The sequence below is a fragment of the Rattus norvegicus genome, chromosome 6 (assembly GCF_036323735.1).
Source record: "Rattus norvegicus strain BN/NHsdMcwi chromosome 6, GRCr8, whole genome shotgun sequence".
NCBI lineage: Eukaryota > Metazoa > Chordata > Mammalia > Rodentia > Muridae > Rattus > Rattus norvegicus.
The window spans coordinates 45,310,387-45,337,777 of NC_086024.1; the positions used below are offsets into that span (position 1 = coordinate 45,310,387).

At 46.7% G+C, this 27,391-nt stretch overlaps 2 protein-coding genes across 15 annotated transcripts in view; one reads left to right on the top strand and one right to left on the bottom strand.

Moving 5' to 3' along the window:
- The window catches only part of Greb1 (growth regulating estrogen receptor binding 1), a 152,685-nt gene extending 141,098 nt beyond the window's left edge, over positions 1 to 11,587 (bottom strand). For 4 of the 11 annotated variants that reach the window (XM_063262295.1, XM_063262299.1, XM_063262301.1 and 1 more), the window contains exons 1-3: positions 11,138 to 11,586; positions 1,023 to 1,977; positions 18 to 615 (exon numbers count right to left, since the gene is read on the bottom strand). The gene's annotated coding sequence lies outside the window, so the exon portion shown is untranslated. Of the gene's footprint in view, positions 1 to 17; positions 1,978 to 11,137 lie in introns of all 11 variants that reach the window. The other 7 variants (XM_063262302.1, XM_063262303.1, XM_063262304.1 and 4 more) reach the window with 4 other exon arrangements.
- E2f6 (E2F transcription factor 6) lies at positions 10,607 to 27,051 on the top strand. Of its 4 annotated transcripts, none has more exons than XM_039112207.2 (8): positions 10,613 to 10,751; positions 13,493 to 13,558; positions 15,988 to 16,042; positions 18,343 to 18,559; positions 20,222 to 20,377; positions 22,220 to 22,334; positions 24,849 to 24,996; positions 25,671 to 27,051. In XM_039112207.2, exons 2-8 carry the CDS (start codon positions 13,556 to 13,558, stop codon positions 25,688 to 25,690), a joined length of 714 nt encoding a protein of 237 aa, XP_038968135.1. In that variant the 5' UTR covers positions 10,613 to 10,751; positions 13,493 to 13,555; the 3' UTR covers positions 25,691 to 27,051. The 4 variants fall into 4 exon arrangements, with proteins under 4 accessions (XP_038968136.1, XP_038968135.1, XP_006239975.1 ...); XM_006239913.5 differs by lacking the exon at positions 10,613 to 10,751 and adding an exon at positions 10,839 to 10,979; XM_039112208.2 differs by lacking the exon at positions 13,493 to 13,558 and having other exon boundaries at positions 10,607 to 10,751.
- The last annotated feature ends 340 nt before the right edge of the window (positions 27,052 to 27,391 follow it).

Here is a 27,391-nt window from a genome sequence, read left to right on the forward strand (position 1 = left end):
CCTGCGGCCACCCTTACCTCGCGCCCTTTGTCCTCGCCCTGCGTCCTCGGAGCCCGCGCTACCGGAGTTGGCGCTGCGCAAAGCCTGGAGCCGCGGAGCTGGAGAGTCCGCCCGTCCGGGTCTTGCGGGCCGCCGTGCTTGGGGGGGACCTGAGATGGGACTGCGGCTCCGTCCAGGTGTAGGCACAGGAGGGGACTGGCCAGCCCCGCAGGTGTCGTGCTCCCCTCGTCCCGCCCCCACTGCAGGCACCTACAGCCTCCCTGGGCTCTCACGGGGTTCCCAGCTTGGGAGGGGTCTGTGCGGAAGTCGGAAGCCTCCGGGGACAGAGGTCATTTGTTGCTTGGCCACAGATGCCCAGAAAGAGGTGGGGTTGGGAGGACGTACCAGTGAGTGAGACCCCCCCCCCCATTCACAGATGCCTCCACCGGGTGCAGGGCGTGTCTGTGGAACTCAGGAAACACGCCTGCAGTTCAAGTAGACAGGGGTAGGGGACTCGGGCCCCTAACAGTGGAGGTTGATGAACCCCCTACAGTAAGGAACTTACCTAAGACCAGCAGAGGAAAAGCCTGGAACCCTGAGCACTCGCCGCCGATGGAACCGGAACTTTCCCCGGTGCTAATGTGGGTCAGAAGAATGAACACTGGAGGGAAGGAACAAACCTGCACTTGCCAGTGCAGACCTTTCTGGCCTCGGCAACACAGAGGTGGCCGAGAGCAGCCAGCAGAGAAAGTGGGGGAAGTTCAGGAAGCCAGACCACAGAAGGAACCCATGGCTATCAATACTTTCTCCTCCTCCTCCTCTTCCCCCTCCTTCTCCCCCCCTTCTCCCCCTCCTCTTTCTCTCCCTCCTTCCCCCTCCTCCTCCCTTTTCTGAAAAGCCCCCTGTCTTCAGAACTTGCCGGAGACGTACCCAGTACCTTGTACCCTCCAGCCATTCAGGAACCCCAGCAGGGCTAGTGAGATAGCTCAGATGGGAGCATGCAGCCAAAAACTGGAATCCTGTGTTGGATCCCAGTTACTCACATGAGGAAACGTAAGAAGCAACTGCTGCAAGCTGTCCTCTGCCCCCCAATCTGCAACACACACTGATAAAATAGTAGTAGTAGTAGTAGTAGTAGTAGTAGTAGTAGTAGTAGTAGTAGTAATCGCAGAGGGCTTGAGCCAGTCTCATAGCCAAAGGTCCTAAAAAAAACAGGGAGATTGTCTGACTGGAGAAGGAGACAATAAGAGAATAAGGATCAATCTTTCACAAAAGTGGGCAGGTCGAGAAATGCTCCCGCATCCCCGTTGTCCTAATGGCAGAGGCATCAGCTTCCTATTCTAATTAGGAAATATTCCAAGCACAGGCCAAACTAGGAACAGTAACATGATGAGCCCTGTGTCTACCTACAACCCAGCCAAGCCTAACTGGCTGCAGATGTTTGTGTAATGAAATTATTTCAAGAAGTTGTAGCCCTGTTGATAGACTGCCTAGGATGGAGTGAGTTCCCCAGCCCTGCATAAACATAAGCCAGGTATGGTGACCCATGCCTGTAAAGGCATTCCCACCCCCACCCCCAGGAAATGGGAACTGGAGGATTAGAAGTTCAAGGTCACCTTTGGCTACCTTGAGTTTGAGGCTAGCTTGTGCTAAGTAAAATTGCAGCTCAAGAAAACAAAACAAAAATCCCATACAGTTGGAGCCCTCAGACAGCCATCTAGACTGCAGCTCTTTCCTCCCGAGCCAACCTTCCATGCTGGACCAGAAGGTACTTACTTAGTTACTTAGTTACTGCTGGAAGGCAGACACAGCCCTTATCAGCACTGCAGCTCTCCCTGTGGGATCAAACTGTTCCGTTTTGTAACCTGGACCCTTTGTTCTGTTTTGCTTATGAGAATGTTCCCAAGATTTACCTGATCTTACAGACACAGCCAGTTCCTTCGCTGGAACTGCTGAGGAGTTCCCTGTCAGGAGCCAGGGACAACTGAAGTTTCTATTCTGTTGATAGAAGAGGAGGAAAAAGACTGAAGTCAGCACTCTCGAATTACAGAGTAACTGTCGCATTGACAGTGACCAACATATTTACTTCATGGTTTGGGTTAGAAACTGCAGCTGCTTTTAATTTTACATATATATTGTATACATATATGTGATTCTATTATATATAAAATGTCATATGTGTATACATATATAATATACTTTGATCATAGTCCCCCACCCCAATATTGTCTCATCTTCCTCCTATTGAAACCCTTCTTCGTAACTTCCCATATTCTGTGTGCGTCTGTGTGTGTCTGTGTGTGTGTGTGTCTGTGTCTGTGTCTGTGTCTGTGTGTGTATCTATCAGTCTATGTATGTATATGTATTTATGTGTGTGTAGGTGTGAATGTCTGCGGGTGTGTGTTCCTGCATTTAACTAGCACTGCCTGCATGGTCTGTGGGTGGGAGAGTTATTTGCTTGAAGGCACCCTTACATTTTGACAGCTTATCTGGCAAACAAAATACAGAGCGAAAAGTCAGCAAACTTTTTTCTAAAGGCAAGGAGTAGTTTAAAGTTTTCCCCTGGCATTGAGGCAAAGTCCTTTTATAAGTATTTAAAATGTAACCTTTTAAATACTTGGAAAGAGGCTGGGGTGCAGGTCAGTGGAAGAATGCTTGCCTTGCAAGTACATGGCCCCAGAGTCTATCCCCAGTGCGCGTTAAATAAACTGACAGATAAATAAATAGCGCCAGACTTAGCTCATGGCTGCAAAAATCGAGCCTAACAAAGCTGAACAGACCCACCCACAGCAGTCAGCTTGCAGCAGAAGAAAGAGACTTCAAATGGCTTCCTCTCATTCACCAGGCCATCCCGGTCACAAAGGATAAACACTTTCAACCAACATTAAACTTAATATGACCACGGTATTGCCCTTGGGAGAAAAAAAAAGTCACTCCCTCACACATATATCCCCCTCCTCACTTCCCCATCCTCCTATATACACTTCTTCCTCATGTGTCTGTGTATAAATCCAACAGTCTCCTGAGCACCTAAACAACGCTGCCTGCAAACCTTCACTGGTTATTATAATGACTGGGGAAAAACACTGAATCCTATCTTTGAAAATCTGTAATGAATCTTGGAAATGCATAGCCTCCTACCAATTACGAATTAATTAGAAAACAAAGTGGGCCCACTAAAAAAGGCGTCGATTGTTTTCCAGCCTAATGAATCATTCCTAGTTCCTAGTTCATTAACTTAAAACACCAGCACAAAGGGAACCGCTTTGTTTTCTTGTTCCTGGGGCTGAACCTGACCCAGTGATTTTATGTCTTTATTGAACTTGAACCAAAACTGAAAAAAAAGGATTAATTATAAAAATATATTATTAAATGAACTAAACTGACTTTATTCCAAATGTTATTGACAAGAATGGGGCCAAATCCAAACTTGTGGTGGTCAGCCTCAAACTTATCAAGGACCTGTCAGTCTCCCAGCCCATTCAGTGATCTGAGGTCTTCTCCCCAGAGGCCATGAGGTCAGCCAGGCAATTAGACATGGCTTCTGGACACCTTTGTCTCTTTGCCTAGCATTTTCCATTGAACGCTCACGCACACATTCTCTCTCAAACTTGCATTCCTCTCTGCCTCATTCATAATGCCCATCTCCCTGTACATTTTCTTCTTACGTGTCCATTCATGTGTGCTCCAATACAGCTACATCTGTAAATGCATGCAGCACAAATGCTTTCCCACACACATTCATGGCTCTCCACAGATGCTTTCCACATACCAGATGTTCTCCCATGTACCTTGTAACACAAACATTCCTCCATTGGATGACATAATCCCCTTCAGTGTTTCCTCACTTCCCAGCACCTCCCAGGCCTTTTGCTTTTTACCACACGCGTGTTTTTGCGCCACTTTTCCAGATACAGTTTCATTTGCTAGTGTCTTTGTGTACTTGTATATCTGGGCACACACAATAAGTAAATATTTTAAAGTAAATAAATATAAATGGAGCCTTCATCCAGTTCTAGTTGTGGCACTTATTTAAGAAGTTGTACCTGGCACGAAAGTGGATGTGGCTTTTGAAACCTCCAATTACGTCTGTCAGGCGGTTTAGAATCGTGTATGAGTCGCCTGTGGCTTGTTTCTATACAAAGAAGGCTTTTAAATGACTTGAGGGTCCTTGAAGTTTGTTCTCTGATGTCTGTGAATTGCACCCCATTTATGTAGTTAACTGGCACTGGGGCGGGGTGCTTCTCTCCCCATTGGGAACCACTTATGTCCAGCTTCCTTTAAATGATCCTGAGATGTAAGGGTGAATGTTTACTAAGGCTGCCATTACAAAGGCTTATGACTCACAGGTGGGGACTAAAAAGGATCCCAGATCAAAGTGTGGGTTCGTCTCTGGGCTTCCAGGAAAAATTGTTCAAGCTCCTCTTATTGCCTCGTTTCTTCTTTATGTTTCTTAACAATGTCTTTTCTCTAAGCCCCTCTGTGTACCAATTTCTTCTTATAATGATACTAGACATATAAGATCAGGTCTCACCCTAACAACCTCATTTGATGTTAACTCTTTTTAAATATGCCTTCTACAAATAAGGCCATGTTTTTAAATACTGATGTGGCTGATGGGGGTTGGGGGAAGGGACCCTTAACCCATAGCAGCAGGCTTTTACTTGTTTCTGCATATGGCAGTCTATTAACAAGAGGTATTAATACTAAACTCCACCCTCATCAATACTAAGTCTGGGGCTGGAATGTATTTCAATGGTAGGGTGTTTGTCCAGCATAAACAAAGTGCTGAGCTCAGTCCCCAGCTCTCTATTAAATCAGACAAAATGGTGCACACCATCCCTGGCTACAAAGCAAGTTTTAAGGCCAGTCTGGGATACATGAGACTCCCTATTACAGTGTATCAGAGGCCTGATATAACATTCCCTCATTTAAAACCTTATTTAAGTCCAGATCTAACTGAACCCCCTCCACTCCACTTCATAGCTATCTTTCACATTCAAAACAAAACAAAATCTATACATGCACTCCTGAATCACACACACACACACTCTCTCTCTCTCTCTCTCTCTCTCTCTCTCTCTCTCTCTCTCTCTCTCTCTCTCTCTCTCTCTCACTGAAAGGCCAGACAGAGACAGAGGCTGAACTCCTGAGGTGAACTTGCTCCACCTGGTGGAGAGTCAGGGAACTTGACGACACATTCTCTATAAGGCAATTCTCGGAAAGGGAACATTAGATGAAGGTGTGAAGGAATCAGAGGTGAAGCCAGAATAGACCCCCAGAGGTCGTGTGCATAAGACTAACAGTTAAACAGGGCACGTTTAGCAGTCAACCGAATAACACCAAACCAACTAAAGCAAATGGAACAGAAAAAGATTAATGTGATTCATCTGACAAGACTTTCCTTCAAAATCCCAGTGCGGAGTTGGGGGCAATCACACTTCAGAACTGGACTTCCATGAAAGAAAAGTCACTTTAGGCTGAACCATGGGGATCGCAAATTCCAGGGCAACCTGGGCTTCACAGAGAGCCTGAGCTACACAGTGGGGTCAAGGCCCATCTGGGCTATGAAGGTAGGGCCTTGTTTTAAAGAAGAGAAGGAGTGGGGCATAGGGGAAGTGGGGGGGCAGATAAGGAGGGGAAGAAGGAGAAAGAAGAGGAGGAAGGGGAGGGGAGAGAGAGGAACAACAAGAGAAGGAAAGGGCTAAAAGGGAAGAGGGGGAGGTGGAAGAAGAGGAAGGAGGGGGAAAGGAGAGGAACAGAAAAAAGAAGGGAAGGAGGGGAGCAGGAAGGGGAGAGGGGGAGGAGAAGTGGGATGAGAAGAAGGAGGGAAGAGAGAAGAAGAGGAGAAAGGGGAAGAGGATGAGGAAGAGGATGAAAGGGAAGAGGAAAGGAGAAAGAGGAAAAGGAGAGGAACAAGAAGAAGGGAGGAAGGTGCAGGAAGGGGAGAAGGTGAAGGAAGCAGGAGGAGAAAGAAATGAAGAGGAAAGGGAGGAAAGATATAAAGGTTTGAATAAGACAATCCTCAATGTGTGCACAGAGATTCTCTCTATAGCATGAAGCAATACTTAGGAACCTCTCTAGTTATAACAGCAGCTATAAGAAAGCAGAAGTGAACAAAACACAAAGGCCTTAAACACTCTCCTTGTGGAGCACCATCCATTTCCCCTGTCTCCAAAGTTCATTCTGTCCATTACAACATGCCTGCTTGTTGAACGTATCCAATTGTGTCCTAATCAGGGTTACTATTGCTGTGAGGAAACAACATGACCAAACCCAACTTTGGAGAGGAGAGGATATGTTTGGCTTATGCTTCCAAATCACTGTTCATCATCAAAGGAAGTCAGGACAGAAAGTCAGGGCAGGGACCTGGAGGCAGGAGCTGATGCAGATGTCATGAAGGGTTCTGCTTACTGCCTTGCTCCTCATGGCTTGCTCAGCCTGCTTTCTTACAGAACCCAGGACCACTAGTCCAGGGGTGGCACCACCCACAACAGGTTGGACCCTCCCCCCTTGATCACTAATTAAGAAAATGCCCTGCAGCTGGATCTCATAGGAGTACTTTCTCAATTGAGGTTCCCTCCTATCAGATGACTCTAGCTTGTGTCAAATTGGCATGAAATGAGCAGGGACTCCATCCATGTTTGTTCTAGGTCTTCAATCCCCAAATGTCACAGCAGAAAAGTTAACTGGGCTTTGATTTAACAAAGTATTGATTTTAGGGGATTGGATACTTGCAGAGCCTAGAGGAGCTAGTTTCCTACCAGGACTCAGCCAGTGCCTTACAGCATACACTCAAACCTCTGAGCTTTTAATTTGTTAGTTCTGGATAGAGCCATAGAACCTGCATTTCTAGCAACCCCCTACACACACACACACACACACACACACACACACACACACACACACACACACGTAATGGCAATGCTGAGACTCATGACTCATTGTTGCATTGTAGAAGAAATAAGAGATCTCTCCTGTGTTCTTATTCTCTCTCCCTCTCCCTCCCTCCCTCTCTCTCCCTCTTCCTCTCCCCCTCCCTTCCCCCCCCCTCTCTCTCTTCTTTCCCTCTCTCCTCTTTTCCTCCCTCCCTCCGATCACCTCTAGATTTCAGGTATCCCAAGTTGACCTCAAACTTACTACTCACGATTTAGCTGTAGATGTCCCTGAACTTCTGACCCTCCTACTTCCACTTCCCAAGTGCTTTGAGATCAAAAGCATGCTACCACATCTGGTTCATATGGTGATGAAAATGAAACCAAGGTTTCGTGCACACTAGGCAAGCACTCTACCAACTGCTCTTTTTTTTATCCATGTTCCCTTCAGTGTCTGTCATGAGGGCATCCCAGTTCTTGAGAGGTTCTGCCTAGTTGTCTCCCAAAGGCCATGTCTAATAACCATTTCACTGGGCATTGATTTTGAGCACATGGCTCTCCCTAGTGAGCGGCACCAAGGATCCTCTAGTTGAAGGCAGCCTGTTGGGTGGCCACAAAGCCAGCTTTCAGAGTCTTCATACCTCACTCACTGTTCCAGATAGCTTTCCGGGGTTATGTGGGAACAAACCCCAAAGTCAGTTATGATTTCCCACTCCTCTTCTATGTTGTCATGGTGTATCAGACATGTTCGATCCATTCTTATGCTTCCTGGTCATACATCTTCATCAACCGGGGAGCTCCTAGTACTCCAGGATGTCCTTGTCAGAGTTAGAGTTCCTGACAGATAGCCCAGCACCGGAAAAATGCTCAGACAGTGCAGAGATGATGTAGACTTGGGCTACAGCCACATAACTAGGTTTTTTATGTGACTGTGGAAAGACTGACTAGCTGCTCTCCTTTTCCCCAGATGGGTGCGCTCAAGCTCTTTCGTTAGTCTGGAGTGCCTGGCATCTGTCATAAGTCACACTCCTTCACTGGCCCAACTCCTTTGGACTGTAGAAAATACAGTCAGTGGTCAAGCTGCTCAAGGATCCAAATACCAAAGTGAGTTATCCAGCTGTGAACTCAAATCATGTCTCTACCACTCGCTAGCTAGCCCCTTTGGGTAAATTTTGTAATCTTACTGATCTTTGATTTTCTCTTTTCAAAAGTACACTGTAGCTGTTGTCTTCAGATACACCAGAAGAGGGTATCAGATCTCATTACAGATGGTTGTGAGCCACCATGTGGTTGCTGGGATCTGAACTCAGGACCTCTGGAAGAACAGTCAGTGCTCTTAAACCACTGAGCCCATCTCTCCGATTTTCTGATCTGTAAACTGGTCTCTCATTATGTAACCCAGTCTGACCTCCAACTTCTGGTGGTCCTGCCTCAGTGTCCAGAGTGTTCTATGCCATTCTGAGTATACTCTTGGCCATACCCTACAGATCTGATATGAGATTTACGTGAGCAAAAGTATAGAGAGGGTTTGACATTTAACAGAGGCTGGATAAAGGGGCCTTAAAATTAGCCATGCCTGTTCTCCAGCACTGGATCTCTCTGAACTCCTTGTGGCAGAGGCTCTCCTAGTAGCTCTGAGAAACTCTCCACTCTGCATAAAACGTGCTCTTTCCTAAAGCTGACCTCGCTACAGCTGTATTCTATTTTTATCAGTCTTCGGCAAACATTTACAGATTGCTTGCTGCCTGCCATGCTCCTAGCTGAACACTGGTGATCCCAGGAGGACAAAAGACCTCTGACCCCCTAACAAGACATCTGACCCCTAGAAATGTATAATCTAGTGGGAGCCAACTTCCTCCAAAAGTCCTTCCTGCCCTCACTAAGCTTCCCTCCAACCTGGAATTTCCACATTGTGTTACCCTTCCATTCAAACACAGAGGAGCTGGAGACATGGCTCTGTAGTTAAGAGCACATCTGCCTTTCCAAGAGGACCAGAGCCTCCATAACCAGAGGTTCACAACCACTTGCAACTCCAGCTCCCAGGGAACCAGAAGCCTCAAGCCTCTGAAGGCATTGCACTCATGTGCACATACTCACACATACCCATAATTTAAAAATAAGTGAATAGGGCCCTGGGTTCGATCCCCAGCTCCGAAAAAAAGAACCAAAAAAAAAAAAAAATAAGTGAATAGGTGTGGGAAAGATGACTCAGTGGTTAAGAACACTGACTGTTCCTCTAGAGGACCCAGGTTCAATTTCCAGCACCCACATGGTGGCTCACAACTGTCTGTAATTCCAATTCCAGAGGACCTGATGCCCACACAGAGACATGCAGGCAGGCAAAACACCAAATCACATTGTAAAGGGATTTTAATCCAGCAACAGGGCTACTCTGGCAAGGGATCACACCCAAAGACTTTCTAGGTCTATATGATCTGACCAAATACAGACACACTCTGGATTATAGTACAACCTGAATGGAATATAGACATGCCTTTAATCCCTAATAATGAACGTAAGATTGGTTTGTAGAAGAAAGCAGCCACGTTTAAAAGTAACATCTAATTGAGGGCAAAGTGAGAAGTTAGAGAAAGATTTGACAGAATGAATCAGAGGACACACGGAGTGGGGGCGGGGAGAGGCAGTTTACTGGAACAATTTTATAGAGACAGGCTTTAGAAAGAACAAGTTGGTATCTTTATTCAGTAAGAACTCCCCACATTACAAATTGAGAAACTAAGTCACAGAATGACTTTTAGAAACTTGCTTAAGATCTTACAATTTGAAAAGCTATCTGTGACTCCAGGTAACTTTTTTTTTTCCGGAGCTAAGGACAGAAACCAGGGCCTTGCGCTTGCTAGGCAAGCGCTCTACCACTGAGCTAAATCCCCAACCCCTCTCTTTTCTTTTTTAAGTTTAGTTTAGCATATATATATATATATATATATATGTGTGTGTGTGTGTGTGTGTTTTGCATATATATATGTGTGTGTGTATATGTGTGTGTGTGTGTGTATATATATATATATATATATATATATCATATTAACATGTGTGTGCCTGGTGCCTATGGAGATCAGAAAAAGGGCATTAGATTCCCCTGGGCCTGGAGTTAACAGATGGTTTGAGCCAATGTGTGGGTAATGAGAATTGAACTCAGGTCCTCTGGTAGGGCAGCCAGTGCTCCTAAACGTAGAACCATCTCTCCAAGCTCCAGTTAAGATGTTTTATCTATCTCCTCCATTGGATTCTGGATCCAGTCTGTTATATTTAAAACAGTATCTTCTTGAGCCAGCCCAATACCTGATACAATAACTATTCAAGAACTGATACAGAAAAAAAAAAGTTTGTGCTTTTGGGACAACGTATACTCTAAGGATGAACTTTAGCTGACTTCGAATTCAAACACATGATCTCCCTGCCTGGATCTCTACGGCGCTCGTTCTGGTCCCTCCAGGATGGCTTGTTTATGAGCATGTGCTAAACACCCTTAGATGCGTGATGGGAGCGGGACTGTCATCGTCCCTGGGCACTCAGCCCCTGCAGTCCGCCGGTCGCGGGTCCGGACTAGGGAGCGCCGACTCTGGTACCCCGGAATCCCTGCTCCACCTCTTTTCTTACCTCTCCCCACCCCCGCTTCCCCGCCACCCTCTCCGAGGATCCATCCTCCGGAACACCCGGGTGTCAGCTGCGGGCGAGGACGCGTGTGCGCGGGAGATCTCCAGGGAAGGCGGTGCGCATGTGCAAAGGCAGGCGCACTGCGCATGCGGGAAGATGGCCGGCTCGGGGACCTGAGTGCCTCTGAGGTCACCCTGGTCACCCTGGTCCCCCTGCGCGCCTACCCCGATCCCCTCCGCGCCTGAGGGCAGCGCTAGGCGAGTGGGACCGCGACGCTCCGTGAGTGAAGCCGCAGTGCTCCGTGGGTGGAGCGGGCGGCGCTGAAGGGGCCGGGAGCGCGCGCACCGAGCCTCCCGGAAAGGCGGGAGGGCGCGTGGGGCGCGAGGGGCGCGGGACATCATGAGTCAGCAGCGGACGGCGCGGAAACTGCCCAGCCTGCTGGTGGACCCGGCTCAGGAGACCGTGCGCCGCCGCTGCCGGGACCCCATCAACGTAGAGAACCTACTGGTGAGCGGGAACCCGGGCCACGGGGGTCGCGTGCTGTGGGACGCGCCCCTTGCGTCCGGCCCTCTGCACAGTGTCTCTTGGTGTCCCGGGGCTCTCCTTGCAGCTCCCGATTCTTGGACCGCCCTTTGCTTTTAAATGTTTCAATTGGATTTACTTACTTTGTGTTGGGGTGGGGACCGCGGGCGCGTGGATTCCACGAGGCACGTGTAGAGCTTAGAAGGCAACTTGGCGGCAGTCTGTTCCATGCTTTCCACCTTTGTGGTTCGCGGGATGGAACTCTGGTGGAGTTTGTAAAGCTTGGTGGCAAGTACCTTAACCAACTGAGCGATCTTGCCTTTCTGTCTTCACTGTTTGACAGGGGAAATGAAAGAGTGAGAGAGTTCCCTCCATTCTGTGCTTCCCACCTTTCTCAGGGTCCCTGGTGGATCCGTCTTTTGTCCGTTTCTCCCAATCGCTGTGTTCTCTGCAAGGCAAGCTATATCCAAGCCATTCTGGCCAATCCGGTGCCAGATAGTTCATGAACCTTGTCTTGTCTGACTCCTCAGAGCAACCTTGAGATTGTTATTCTTGTCTTAGAGTTTGTCAGAATTGACTCAGGTGTGTGTACAGAGATGTCTGGCCTTGTGGCTAGGTAATGAGGAAGCTTCGGTAGGAACCTCAGAATGACTGCAGATGACAGCCTCTCCCTAACACCCCCCCCCCCCTTTTTTAAAGTGATTTCTGCTGAGTTTCCACTTGATCTTGCATTACCACCCAGGACTGTGCCGGGCACTTGAGTCCTAAGCACTCAGTATGATGGTTGTAAACAAGATCACTGCCTGTTTTGTCGATTCTAGTAGCAGTTTCACACCTTAATCTTGTGTCACAACTAACCACTCTTGGCTGAGTACTGTTTGTTGTGCCTTGGACAGCCATGGTGGGTCCCCTTGTCCCCTTCTCCTTTTCAGACATGTGGGTGTCATCCAGAATTCTCTACAGTTTGCTCATGTAGGTGACCACTCACTATTCCTACCTAACTTGTGGCCCGAGACCATGGTAGGTTTTTAAAGGATTGACAGACACTCTAAAATGCTCACTCTGGAAAAACCACTTAACCTTTTGTACTGCATCACAAGATAACGTCCTCTGAAGTCTTGGATATTCTTATCCAATCTGGTGTTTTTCGTTCGTTGCCTTGAGGTAGCTCCAAATCCATACTACATCTTTCCTAGAGCTTTCTAACTGTGTGTTAGATATCCCTGCTTAGATCTAAAACTTAAAAAAAAAAAAAAAAAGTCTGTGTGTATGTCACATGTGAATGGAGCTCACAGAGGCCAGAAAATGGTGTTAGAGGCCAGAAAACGCCTGGGGCTGAAGTTAACAAGTGGTTATAAGCTGGCACACGGATGAATTGAGCCTTCTGGAAAAGCAGCAAGCAGATTCACAGTCCCTTGCCTAAGAAAGCAACCTTCCTCGAATCCCACCTTAATGAATGATGCTTTACCGCCTGTGGTGTCCAAGCCAGCACTCCGGGCATGGCTGTCACCTTTTTCTCTTTTTCAGAATTGCCTCCAGACCCCACCCTGACCCCAAGGTCATCAAGTGCTATCATGGTGCTATAATGCCATCCCAGTAGGTTTCCCGCCACTATTGCTGCCTGCTGCCTCTCACTCGCTGTTCTGTGCACTTCACCCTTAACTGATGGTCTCTTGAAGGAGTGTTTCTAATCTCATTTGGTCAAAGGAATTAGTGGTTCCTTAGTGCTCCCAGGACCAAAAAAAAAGTAGAGCCCTCTTATCATAATCTGGCTCCGTGTTTACCTTTCCTAAATTATTTTTCTGAGGTTCCATACTCCATCCTTGGCCTCATTTCCATACTGTCATGGAGGTCTCTGAAGTCCAGATTCATGGGTAACTTGTCCTAAGACAAGTGTCTTTAGCCCTTCCTTCCTTAGCCTCAAGACCGTTAGTCATACTCTGTGTGCCCCTGAGCAATCCTGTACTTGACTGCTCAGTCCTCTGCAGGTCTCGTGTATTTCCGTCTATTGCCTATCGTAGTGAAGATCTGGCCATGGACAAAGGATTGAACATGAAGTTAAACTCTATATTTTCTTGCCTGTAAAATAGTGATTTAACATGTCAGTGGTTTGTTGTGTTTTTATTTTAATTGACTTTAACGAATGCAAAGACTTAATAAGCCATCGTGCAGAGCGATTACATATCTCACTAAGTGTCTGTTACTAGGTTAAGTTAAATGGCTTAAACCTGCTCTTGGCTTTGGAGCAGGGAGAAAATAGTCCTGGATGGAGGTGAACTTGGTTTGCACATCAGAAGATAAGGAAGATCTGGATGGTGACATGAATGCAGTCACCTTAGAGAGATGAGTGTACAGTGAGCTCCTGAGAGAGTCTTGCTCCCACGCAGAGAGCTAATACAGAGAAACCTATGAATAGAGAGAATTAATTATTTAGGAGGAAGTGCCTAGGACATTAGTCTCTAAAAGTCATCTTTTATTTTTCTCTCCCACCTTTAAAGCTTCTAGCCAGGTGTGGTGGCCCAGTTCTGTAATGCCAGACCTTGGGAGGCAGAGGCAGAAGGATGGTGAGTGAAAGGCCTACCTAGGCTATATAGCAAGTTCCAGGCCAGCCGGGGCTGTACAGTGAGATCCTGTCCATCATTACCCCAACCTTCCAAAGGTTCTAGAGAAGATTCTAAAGCCACTTAAAGCTGTGGATACAAGGGATGGGGCCGGGGGTATGGTGATACTGTACTGTGTTCCAGGGGATGGTAATACTCCACCGTGTTCCCAGGTGTAGACACAGGTTTCTAGATATGAGAATTGGAGCAGCAGGGAAGTGGGTTAGAGCATGTCAAATGTGCAACTCACGTATCATGGTCACTGCCAAGTGTTCTCTGAAGGTCCTGAGGTCTCGAATGGTGTCCACTGGGACTGGGGGATGGACATTCTTCTGCCCTTCCACGTGTCAGCAAGATGGCTTTGCGATTTCACAGTCAGAGTCTTAGCCAAGCATGGTGAGCACATTTACGTGGCCCCAGCACTCAGAGGCTGAAGCAGGAGGATGGCACATTTAAAACCAGCCTGAGCTACATAGGGAGTTCTAGAATACCCAGGACTTTATAGCAAGAAGCTGTCTCAGAAAGAGAAGAAAAGGTTTTAGATACAGGGAAGAAAACAAATGATGGTTTAGAACCTGTTTCCTCTGTCAGTACATCAGGTATATAGTGGATCTGCATTTATGGCAGGGTACGGGCTCATGTCTCATTAGAGTGCTGTCCCTGTACTGAGCTGTGTAAGCGGAAGAGGTGCCCTCTAAAGCAAACGGGCAGCTGCTAGGCAGTCTTTGTGCAGAGCTTGGCCTTCTTACTCTAGGTTAAAAGGGAGCTCCTGCAGCAGGCAGCTATGAGTGAATATTAACACTTCAGGATACTTGTTAACACGCTTTTTACATCGCTGTGAGAGGCTGAGTTTGTTTCTCAATTCAGGAACCTCGCTATGAAGCCGGAGTGCATGCTCAGGTGATAGTGTTTACTTAGCATGCACAGAACTCCAGGTTCAATCCCCAGGACTAAATAAATGGGTGTTGAGGCACATGCCCGCAGTCCTGACACTCTAGAGATGGAGACAGGAGGATCAGAAATTCAGAGTCATCCTTAGGAATAGGTTGAATTTGAGGCTAGCCTGGGCTATGTGAGACCGGTCTCAAAAAAGCCCTGCGGGCCATCCAGATAGCACATTTGGTTGTGGCACTTGCTGCCAAGCCTTAGAGCCTGAATTAAATCCCCAGGAACCATATGTTGGAAGGAGAGAAGTGGCTCCACAGGTTGTCCTCTGACCTCAGCATGCACACCACACACATACACGCAAAATATGTAAATGTCAGAAGAAGAAAAAGCTTGCTTTGGTAGCTAGCCCAAAGTAAGTTTGGAGAAAGGTCACATGTAAAAATAGCACTGACAGTTAGTCCCTGCCTGTGGCGTGAGCCTCCTCCTCAGGGTTGCACACCCAGCATGTCACACGGTCATTTCAATCCTAGACCGTCCTAAAGTCTGGCTTTGCTGCAGGATGTCATCTTAAGTTAACCTGCTACCAGACGTTCTTGTCAGAGGTGACAAGAATCATCTGCAAAGGTTCTGTGACTTGTGGTATGTGCGACTTCTCTGTTGTCCACCTGGCCTCCAGCTGCCCCACCCCTGACCCTTTAGCCAATTCGATGTCCCACGTGCACCACATTTATAGGCCATGAATGAGATTGTGTTGTGGTCTTGTTCAGAAGTCTTTGGTGAGTCTCCACTGCTTAAAACAAACACTTCAGCATAGCCTTGATGTGGTCGGTCATCTTTCTAGCTACAAAACTGGGCCACTCCCATATGGCTGTCGTGTATACCTGTGCAGGGAGCAAAAGCAATTCCTAAATGTATTGCAAATTGTTGTTGCAGTTTATGCAGCCTCAGCAGCCTCCAAGCAAGCCCCCGGCAGCAGGGCAAGACTAGCATTGGGGCTGCTGCCCTTTACCTGTACCTCAGTAACCCAGCACTATTTCATTTCTCTATCCGTAGCATGTACTGATCCCATTTTTTTTTTAAGGCTTCTGATTGTTTATTAATGGGAATGCGTGGCTGACTGAGAATTGGTGAGCAAATTTTTGGAGCCACTTAAGTAGCCGGGGTGAGCCTCACCTGGCGTGCCACAACTTCCACATCTCTGAGCCCTCCGAGACTGAAGGCTGTTCCCTAACCGTCCTTCCCCGCCCGCCCCCCCCCACTTAAGCATCCCATCTCCCTCCAACCTTCCTTTATTTACACAGAAGTATGGGCAGCCTAGTGGTCCCTGGGGGGGGGGACTTACATCACAGACCAAGTGCAGTTTGGAAAGACCCCTTTTCATACTCCCTCATTACTTCAGGATGAAGGGGAAAAGCCTTAAAAAAAAGAACTACCACAGAACAAAATTTATTCACATTGCAATTTATAAGATATTGAGTTGATTCTTATTTTCTTTTTTTTTCCAGCCATCAAAAATAAGGATCAATCTAGAAGAAAATGTACAGTATGTGTCCATGAGAAGTAAGTTGTTTCCTAAGTGGGTTTGAGTTTTGTAGTTTGAGCATCACGTGGTTAACTTGGTTGGTTTTGCGTGTGCATGGGGTCATGAGAACAGAAGGAAAATGGCAGCAGAGGGTACCTTGCCTCGGTGACTGGGTGGGAGGAGTGGCGTCTTTGCCCTCTCAGTGCAGTGGCAGAACTATATGTGTCAGCAAAGCCTCCTGCCCAGAGAGTTTCCTGTGGTCCCTTTACTCCTCCTAGCTGGCTTTACTCTCTCCTGGGTTCATGTTTAGGATATTGGATGAGCCTTCATGATTAATAGTGACCCCTCCCTTGATTTCCTTTCCTTAGGTCCTTCTCCTGGGCAGGTTTTTTATCTCTAGATGCCCGGGCGTGTACCTCGGAAACCATCTTTTGTCTCCCTGGGTCTGCCACCCTCTCCCCTGTGGCTGGTTGGCAAGTTGAGTCAGCTTAACCTCTGAGGTGTTTCTTTCAGCTGTCCCACACCTGTGCATGAGTGACCACACTTCAGAGGACAGCTGTGGTTTGTCGTCCATCATAACTAAAAAGGCCAGAGAGGTCACGCAGCTTGCTCAGAGTCAGTGTTTGGTCCTGTGTGTGTAGCTCTGGAGCTCTGTGCGTACACTGCTGCCTCTTCTGCCAGCTCCGACTCCCAAGCTCAGTTGGTTCCTCTGCCTCCAGGCTGGACCCCAGTGTGTACTCAGTTCTCAGATATTCCTCTGTCCCTCCTCGGAGTGGGGAGCACCCCTCTTCATCCTCTCTTAAGATCATCCCCGGTTCTCCACTCCATTAAAGATTGCATTTCGTGTTCTCAAGTAACTGAGTACCACTTAGCACACCACCATTTATAGCAGAGGTCCTTATCAGTCCCGTGGTTGGAGAACTGTCCCCACAGCAGCCCTTATTAGAGATATTCCATTTGATTTGTTCTTCATAAAACAGCTGACATCCTCAGAATGTGCTTATAGCCTGAGCTAATAAAACTAAAACATAACCTGGTAAAGTGAGTGAGTATGAAATGAGAATGGAGAAACCTAGCTTGTCTTGTGAGCATGGTTTGCGTTCATGTACCCAAGGACTGGGATAACTCACCAGTCACTCCATGCAGTTAAATGTGCAGCCATTAAGAGTAATGGAGTCTAGCCAGGCATGCTGTGCAAACCGTTAATCCCAGAACTTGGGAGGCAGAGTCAGGTAGACCTCTGAGTTCAAGACCAGTCTGGCTTACACAATGGAATTTCAGGACAGCCAGGACTACACAGAAACCCTGTCTTGAAAAGAAGAAGGAGGGGACAGAGAGATGGCTCAGTTGTTAAGAGCACTGACTGCTCTTCCAGAGGTCCTGAGTTCAATTCCCAGCAACATGGTGGCTCCGATGGGATCCGATGCCCTCTTCTGGTGTGTCTGAAGACAGCTACAGTGTACTTCTATATAATAAATAAATAAATCTAAAAAGGAAAAAAAAAGAAAAAGAAAAAGAGGAGGAGAATGAAGGAAGTACATTTGTTCATAATCCTGGTGTTCACAATATGATAGATCATAATCATAAAATGTTACCTTCCTACTCTTGCTTTTAAAAACTGTGCATGAGAGCCTGGAGAGATGGCTCAGGAGTTAAGAGCGCTGTTCCCCTTCCAGGAACACAGTGGCACCTACACAGTGGCTCACAACCACCTGTACCTCTAGTTCCAGGAATCCTATGCTTTTTTTATGACTTCTGTGGGCACTAGACACACACACATGGCATGCACACGTGCAAGCAAAACACTCATACACACAAAATATAAAATTAGGAAAATGTTTCTCTAAAGCTATGCTTAAGAGCGCAGGCTGTTGTCTGTGTATGGTGCTTGCTTGGCACCAGTGATCAGGTTCATGTCTCATCGTGCCCCAAAGAACAACGAGTAAAAACTGTGTATTGTGTTGGCAGATTGATTATATGTGTGAAATGAAGGCATTCAGTGCCAAAACCATTTCTGACCCTGTTGCTAAGTGGTGTGAAAATGGTTACAGATATCTCTTCTTTGATAAAAGATACAAGACTTGTAAAAATGAATATTAGTGGAAACTCACACTGGCCTTTATTGAAACCTGATGCGTTTGCTTAGACCAGCTGAGGCCAAATTGCTTTTAACCCAGCTAGAGAAATGTTTCCATAGAAACCAGCAGTGATGGATTGGTGTGCAGTGGCGTGGGGGGAGGGGGTCTGTCTCTGTCTGGTCTGATCCTGAGGGAATAAGCAACTGACCAAGGGGGCTGAGAAATGTCTGTTCACGTGATACTGTGTTCCTCGTTTACAGAAGCTCTGAAGGTGAAGAGGCCCCGGTTTGATGTGTCGCTGGTCTACTTAACTCGGAAGTTTATGGATCTTGTCAGATCCGCCCCGGGGGGCATTCTTGACCTAAACAAGGTTGCCACAAAACTGGGTGTCCGGAAGAGGCGTGTGTATGACATCACCAATGTCTTGGACGGCATCGAACTGGTGGAAAAGAAATCTAAGAACCACATTCGGTGGATGTGAGTTGATACCCGTCATCCCGTTCCTTCCCCTTTAAGTGAGTGGCACTTCTGTCCAACTGCAGCATGGGAATAGAAAATTAAGTTTTTTATGATTCTTCTTAGGCCAAAATAGATTCCTTAAGGTCATCTTCTTGTCTCACACTGTACTTAAGACCACTTAGGTCTCAATGGGAACATTAGTGCAGAATACCAGTCACATGACGTGGAAACTTAAGTGGGAAAAAAAAAAGTGGTTAATTAGTTAATTTTCCCTTTGAAGATCATAACTGGGGCTGGGGATTTAGCTCAGTGGTAGAGCGCTTGCCTAGCAAGCACAAGACCCTGGGTTCAGTCCCCAGCTCCAAGAAAAAAAAAAAAGAAGAAGATCATAACAGTGAAACACCTGATAATAGAAGGTTAGGGTGTGTTTGATTTTTTAGAATATATTAAAGGCAGGTTTGTTGAGAAGCTGCTCTCAAGATAACTGGCCTGAGGTATTGAATTCAGGGGAGTCACCGTAGGGATGGAGGAAGGAGAAGGGAAAGAGAACGAGTGCAGGTGCAGAGAGAGAAGAGAATAGAGGGGATTTTAAAATAAAATATAAAAATATATTTCCCTAGCGTGGCATATATTTCCTTAGTTAACAGTGGAAGAAGACATGATTCTCACAGAGAAATAGAGTACACAACCAGAAGCCTAGCCTCCTGGGTTGTGATTGGGTCTCTCTGGGGAGGAGCAGGCATCTGCATTCTCAGCAGGTACACTGGTGATTGGTGGGTGGCACACTGCCCTGAGTGTAAAAACAGACTTACTGTCCAAAAGGCAGTGCTAAATAGTTGACATGATTGGAAAGGATCTCATGGAGGAAAAAGCCTAGGGTTGGGGATTTAGCTCAGTGGTAGAGCGCTTGCCTAGGAAGTGCAAGGCCCTGGGTTCAGTCCCCAGCTCCGGAAAAAAAAAGAACCAAAAAAAAAAAAAAAAGCCTAAAGATAAGACATGGACAGAAGGGCTGGGGAGATGGCTCAGCAGTTAAGAGCACTGACTGCTCTTCCAGAGGTCATGAGTTCAATCCCCAGCAATCACAACCATCTGTAATGGGATCTGCTCAAAACAGGTACATTGTACTCATAAAATAAATAATTCTTTAAAAAAGGACATGGTGCTGTGTGTGTGTGTGTGTGTGTGTGTGTGTGTGTGTGTGTGTAGGTAGGTAGGTAGGTAGGTAGGTAGGTAGATAGGGAAGGGAAGGAAGGAAGGAAGGAAGGAAGGAAGGAAGGAAGGAAGGAAGGAAGGAAGAAAAGAGTTGTATACTTAGGAAAAAGAATTCCAGCATTCATATATTAGAGATACCATAGGCAAATGTTAAGAGGAAAAAGGTTTGTGAAGGACACATAGGCAACTCTAGTGGGGATGTACTCCTTTAGTATACTGTGTCAGTCATTTAAATCCCAGCACTTGGGGAGCAGAGGCAGGTGGCTTTCTGTGAGTTCAAGGCCAGCCAAGGCTACTTAGAGAAACCCTGTCCCAAGAACAGAAGGGGCATAGCCGTCATAGCCAGTGTAAGGGAAATGCAGACTTGGAGTTCCAGTCTAGCAGGCCCTCTCACTCAGCCAGCTCTACCACCACAGAGCCTTGCTCCCCTTCTGGCAGTGCTGACCCTATGTTTGTGTCCTTCTGTAGAGGATCTGACCTGAACAACTTTGGGGCAGCACCCCAACAGAAGAAGCTGCAGGCTGAGCTCTCCGACCTGTCGGCGATGGAAGACGCTCTGGACGAGTTGATTAAAGATTGTGCTCAGCAACTGCTGGAGTTAACAGATGACAAAGAAAACGAAAGATATCCTTCCATTCAGACCTTCATAGAGTTTCTGCTTCCAGAATAGATAGTGTGTTGGGGAGAGCTTAGGGATCTGATTTACATATTCGGAATATAAAATTAGGCCCTTAAAAGTTGGCATAAGTATCCCTGTGCTGTAGCCTAAGTCTACACGAACAATCTCATTGGCTAGAGCTTCTTTGTGCACTTTGGTCAAGTCTGCATGATGACAGTTGGCAGTGACAAGCCCAGTTTACCATTGCTACTTAAAAAGAGGTCTTTTAATTTTGGTTTTTTTAATTTCTGTAGTTTCTGTCCTGGTGTTAAAACGCTTGTCAGCTTTTGTGAAAATCAGATTTTTCCCTAATTTGTGGGGTAGTTTGTTTCTTTTTTTTTTTTTTTTTCTTTTCTTTTTTTTTTTTTTTTCAGAGCTGGGGACCGAACCCAGGGCCTTGCGCTTGCTAGGCAAGCACTCTACTACTGAGCTAAATCTCCAACCCCGGGTAGTTTGTTTCTTGAGCAGAACGCACTGCCACCGAATGGTCTGTACTCACCACTCTGTAGAAGCTTCGTGGATCAGGCGTCAAAAGAGGCTGGTCCTCTGTGCCTGCTTCTCCCAGGCCCCCAGACTGCCCTACTATTTGTGACCCTCAGTGCCCTCTGCGAGTAATTCTGTAGTGGGTCCTGAATCCCTGCTCCCCCCACTCTCCACAGCTGTCAAATCCTATTACCACAGGACAGATCTTAGAAAATCTGTGGCCAAGGCTTGCAGGGCCACAGCCAGCCAGAGAGTCTATAGTCTAAAAGACAGGAAGGCAGAGCGCCTGCCAGAGTGACAGCTGTATCTGGCCACACAGGAGGAACTGAAAGGCATTCGGTAATTCAGTCACTGTGCTTAAAGGGAGATGGCGGGTGCGTGACAGCACTGAGAGCTTCCTGGGCGCTCTTCCTGTTTGCAGACTTGGTTTTCCCTGCCTTCTGGAGGATGCTTACCCAAACCGTGAATGCTTTTTTTTTTCTCAAGTTCTCACAGAGCTAACTCTTAACAGCGAGTAAGAATGTCCACTGAATGGGGATTTGAACATAGTGGATTCCCCTTACCTGTGGCTTTGCTTTCTGTAATCTTTGCTGCCCACAATCAACTGTGATCTAAAAATACTAAGGAAAAATTCTAGAAGTAATTTGTTTTTTAAATGACTTGCAGTATGCCGTATGTTGTAATTACACTCTTACTGATTTCTTACCATGCCTGGTTTATACCTTTAACCTTACTGTGATACTGTATGCATATGGAAATACACACTTATGTACGGTTTGGTATTGGCCAGTGGCGTTGGGCATCTGCTGGGGATTTGTAACATCCACCCACAACCCTACCCAAGGACAAGAGGATAACTACCTTCATGAATTGTTTATGTTCAGGATTCAGGCTCTATTAATATTTTTCTCCAGAAATTGCTATAATCAATATTTGGTTCTTTGAATTACAAATATATAAAACACACACGCACACGCACACAACCTTGGGAATTCTTTTTGAAATAATTATTATGAAGCTTTTTTCTCTGTTTCCCTTCATCGTAAGGTTGTATTCCATAAAAGCGAAGCTATTCTTGGACTTGCATCCATGTAAGAGATGCTAATATGTGCAGTGGTACACTCCTTCATTCCCAGCGCTCAGGAGGCAGGGAAGGGCAGGTCTCTTAAGTTCAAGACTAGACTGCTCTATGTAGCGAGTCCCAGGCCAGCCAGTGCTAAATAGTGCGACTTTGCCTCAAAAAACAAACAGAAAAACAGAAGGACAGTGTTGGGGGGGCGGGGTAGTGATCTGCCCATTTTGTCAGATCCTTGACCAGGTTTCACACTAGCCTACGTGACCTATCAGGATATTCACGGCATTCAAGCTTTCCACGAACAGATTGTCATTGCAGTGAAGGCTCCAGAGGAAACCAGACTGGATGTTCCGGCTCCCAGAGAAGTAGGTAGCTAGCGCTGCACTGCAGAAAGGACTTAAAAAGGGAGGAGACGGGGGGGGGGGGGGGGGGGGCTGGGGATTTAGCTCAGTGGTAGAGCGCTTGCCTAGGAAGCGCAAGGCCCTGGGTTCGGTCCCCAGCTCCAAAAAAAAGAACCAAAAAAAAAAAAAAAAAAAAAAAAAGGGAGGAGACGGGTCAGCTGCAATGTCTGTGACCACTACACCACTTCCTGCGTCACATGTGCTTGTCAAGCTCTATACCTGTTAGCCTAACTATGAGTGAGGTGATCCCTGCATCCTCAGAGATGAGAGGGCCAAGCCCAGAGAGGCAGGAGTGCTTCAGGGCGCACACAGTGACCAGCAGGACCAGGCATAGGACGAAGTTTGACTTGCAGGTGCTCTCAGCCATACCGCTGTCGTAAGGCTGTGGGAGAAGTCACCCCATTGGCCCTGAGCTTCAGATTCCAGAAGTAATAGCTGGTACAGCCAGAGCTTTGGTGAACTCACCGAAGACTAAGAATAAGCTAGAACACTGAGTCACAGTGTACAGCCTTCATAAGATCAGCCTTTGTGTCAGCTACCAGCTGCTCCAGTGAAGTTTGTGTTGAGCACGATTGTCACCAGAAGGCCACTTGGTGAGGACAGGGTCAAAACCAAAGCCATCGGCCCTTCCTGTCACAGACCATGGAGTTCTAACAGCAGGGTGTCCTCTGCTCATAGCCAGCCTTCATCCATCGAGGCAGTGAGGAGTATCCACACCACCCTCCTCTCATTTGTCCCCAGCAGAACACTGTCCAAGTGAGACCCTGTTACCTGACAGTGGATCATTAGTCCTGAAGGAGTACTAGCGCTTCCCTCAGCCACGTTCAGATCGTGACTTGGTGACGTTCCTTAGTTTGATTTGGATTTAGACAAGAATCCCAGTAACATTGAGGATGAGTTGTTCCACAGATGCTGAACCCCTTTAAAATGAAGTGACCACTAATCATACAGCACAGCTTTTCTTTGGGGCATGGCTAATCCAGTCTATAGGAATTAATAAGGTCCGGTTTCCCAGCGCTCTGAGCTGCTTGACTGTATTGCTAAATCGCTCTGAGCCGTTAGCTCACCCAGAGCCTCTTTTGGTCCCATTAGAACTCTGTGATTGAGGTCCTCTCAGGCTCAGTATACTCTGACTACATAAGGGGGGCCACGTGCCTAGAATAAAGCTGGCACAGTGGCCTTCAGCTCACCTGTCTTCCTGTTTGTTCACTTAAATAGTTTTGTCGGAGCAAAGCCATGAGGATCTGTTTAGATACCACCTATCTGCTTTTATGCTGCCATGACAAAGTTAAGTAGTTGTGACAGGGACATTGTGGCCTTGAAGAGTCAGAAATAGATGCCATCTCCCCCACCTGTTTTAAATGTTTTTGAAAACTTACATGTGAATGTGTGGGTACGTGCACCTCAGTGCAAATGCCCATGGATGCGTTGTCGTTGGCTCTCCGGGAATTGTGATCATCATGATGTGGGTGCTAGGATCCAACTGGAATCCCCAAGAGGAGTACACTCTGAGCAGTGGGCCACCTCTTAGTTCCTCACGAATCCCCTTTATAGAACGATTTAGTGGCTGGTGGACTTTGAAGTCCCTTCCACTGACCACTAGTTGGAGCAACATTATTTTCTTGCAGTATTTAATGATGAAGGGTTTCCATTTAAACCAGACCTGCCCCCTGACACTCCAGCCGCCAGGTACAAAAGTGGTCGGTCTGTCTCACCTGTCTGGTACCAGGAAGAACATGAGAGGTTTAGAGCACTCTAAGAAGCAATCACACCCAGCTTGCTTGGATGAGATCCCAGAGTGGACAGGAGCCGGAACAACCGTGATGACTGGCCTCTCCATGTGGATGTGGAAATAAATGGCGGGCTCGAGGAAAGCCAGGCCAGCTTCATTGGGAAAGCAAGGAATCACAACTGAAAATGCCCCTTTCACATTTAGCCTCTAAACACAAACAACCACATTTTTAATTTCTTATGAGGAAACCACTGGAATTTGCTCCTAGGTAAATAAGACTGAGGTAAAAGGATAACATTTATTTAATGCACTTCTCTTTGTGTGTGGTGTTTCAATTACATGAGGCTTGTTTTGGTTTCATCTTTTCCTCTGACATCCTCTGACTGGACAGAAGAACAGCCTCCCATGACCTCTACCTCTGCGCTGGTTTGGAAACCTAAACACCTTATTGTACGACAGTTGGTACTCCAGAGCTCCCGACGCCAGAGCTCTCGTCCTTCCTCGGAGGACTCTGGAGTTTGAAGAACTCAGCTATCGTGTGTGTGGTAGCTCCAAGACTATTGCTGCAGGCATGATCAGGGAGAGATCTTAACTGAATTGGCCAGTAGTTTAAAATGTAGTCACAGTCAAAAGCGTGCTTTTCTCAAGTTCATGATAGAAAAGAAACTACAAGAATTAAATTAACTGAAAAGCCACGATTAGGGGATGTCAACGCTCACCTTGACAGTTTCTGTGTCCCTTGCTAGGATTCTATCACAGTGCATATCAGGAGCACCAAAGGACCCATTGATGTTTATTTGTGTGAAGTAGAACAGAACCACTCAAATGGTAAAACAGCTGATGGAGTAGGGGCCTCTCCATCTGACAGCAAACATCTACAAAGCCCAGAGAAAGGTAAACATGCCCATTTTGTGATTAGAGAAATATCGAGGTTCTAACAGTCCATTGTATATAACTTGAACATATATCTCTTAAGTGTTTTATGATTTGTCTTTATTTTTAGTTGTGTGTATGTTTGTGTGTGGGAATGTGCACACAAGTGCAGGTGCCCTTGGAGGTCCAAGGCATTGAATCCCCTGGAGCTGGAATTACAGGCACTTGTGAGGGATAGGTACTAGAAAAGGAACCATGGGGCTCAGGGAGGGCAGTGACGCTCTTCACTGCTGAGCCATCTCTCCAGCCTGTGTTTAAGATATTTTTATGCCTCCTGTATTCCATGCATTTCTGAAATCCCAGCACAGGGGAAGCTAATACATGAAGATCCAAATTGCAATCCAGCCTCAGCTACATCGTGAGAGCCTGTCTCCACATTCCACATCCTTGTAATACGGTTTTGTGGGGCCACCAGCTGTTGGACTCTGGGCAGAGAGGGTTTCCGGGCCGTCAGGCAGGCACTTTCCAACCACAGGTTGGATTACCCATTTGTTCCGTGGACCTCATAAGATCATTTCTGTTGTTGGTGTGAGAGTAGGTCCTTAAGCAGAGGATTTCATCTCTTTAAATTGTTGATTTGTGCGCTCAGCTGTGATTACAGCCTTCCCTCAGTGTTTCTTTGTGTATCATTTCAGAAGACAAGCCTCTTCAGTGAGTGAAGATTTCTCAGAGTGAGCGGCTGATAGCAGTTCAGTGATGAAGGTCTTTGGATCATGCCCCGTGGGTGAATCATGTGCCCCATCCCGAGTGGGTGAATCATGTGCCCGTCTGATCCTCAGCAATAAGTCTCCTTGGAGTGCCCTTGTGACCGACCTTATTCTAGACTTGTAGCAGCACTGAAGGCCAGTAGTGTCCTCCCACATAGCCTCAAGCACAGGTTCCCGATGGCTTCCCCATTCAGAATCAGCTCCTTTGATAATTCTTCACTGCCTTTTGTCAGTGAAATAGACCTCTTGCCTCCTAAAATCATCTTATAACAAAGACTAGCACAAGGACAGACAGCTGGCCAGCTGGTCGTGGACTGTGCCCTGACGGATATAGATAGTGTCCGCTTCACAGGAGAATTGCCTTACACTGGTTCACATTTGCAGTTAGGTGTCGTGCACTGGTGAGGTGTACGCACAGGACCAAATGTGGCACCTTTGTCCATATGTGTATCATGTGTAGTTTGTTTATGAAATATGTCTAAGTGACACTTCCACCCTAGAACACCCAAAATAATGTATGTAGGAAAAATGACCAACAGATGGCTAGTCCCTCAGTTCCTGTAACTTATTAGAACCCTCTGGATGGGGGTGAGAGGAGTTTTCTAAAGTTTTACATGTAGAAGTTTCACAGATGCCTGTACATTTAGGTTATATACTTAAAGTGTTTTAATACGGTCTGCAGTGCTACAATTGAAGCCACATACTCCTGATTTTAAGCTGCCTACAGAGTCATGCCCCAGTAGATTGATGGCATGCCTCAAAAGCACTGGGGGCAAGTACAGAATTCTGTCTGGCAACAGATCAGTTCACTACAATGTGAATTTGGTCCTGGTGATATTAAAAGCATTATTGTGCTTTTCATGAGCAGATTTTATAATGTGTTTCCGTGTGTAGCCTTGCTCCTCAGTCAGAGGACCTTACCTCCTGTGCATTGTACCCCGCTCCAGCTCTCATCCCGCCTTCCCAGTCACCTAGCGCTCTCTACCTCAGTGGGTAAGTCATTTACCTCTCTGTGCCTCAATCAACTCAGTAATTTACCACTAGACTGTGAGCTCCGCGAGAGACATTTGTTCATAGTCGCTCTCAGCGCCCTGTACCACGCCTAGTCCAAAACAAGCGCCCAGTGAATGTCCAGCAAACTCATGAATGGGCGAGTGCAACGTGGGGCTGATGGAACCTGGTTTGTGCAGAAGTCTGGGAGCATCCTTAGTGTGTTAAACCTCTCCTGCTTTACAAGAGATTTGAAGCAGCCTGAAATAACAATCATGTATACAAAGTAGGGATCCAAAATTAAAGTATTAAAAAAATAGTGCTGCCTGCCTGGTGTTTCTTATTCCCACAGTCTGAGCCTGGTGATGGCTGCTGCTGTATGTAAGATTCCTGGAAACTACCGCGTTTGGCCTCCAGAGGTTCCTTCTTCCTTATGTATTAAAGGTTGTTTGAAATTAGCCAAGGAAAGGCCTAGAGCGGTGGTTCTCAACCTTCCTAATGCTGCAAGCCTTTATACAGTTCCTCAGGTTGTGGTGACCCCAACCATAAGATTAATTTTGTTTTTACTTCATAACTAATGTTACTACTGTTATACATTATTATGTAAATATCTGTTCTCTGATGGTTTTAGGTGACCCCTGTAAAAGGGTTATTGGACT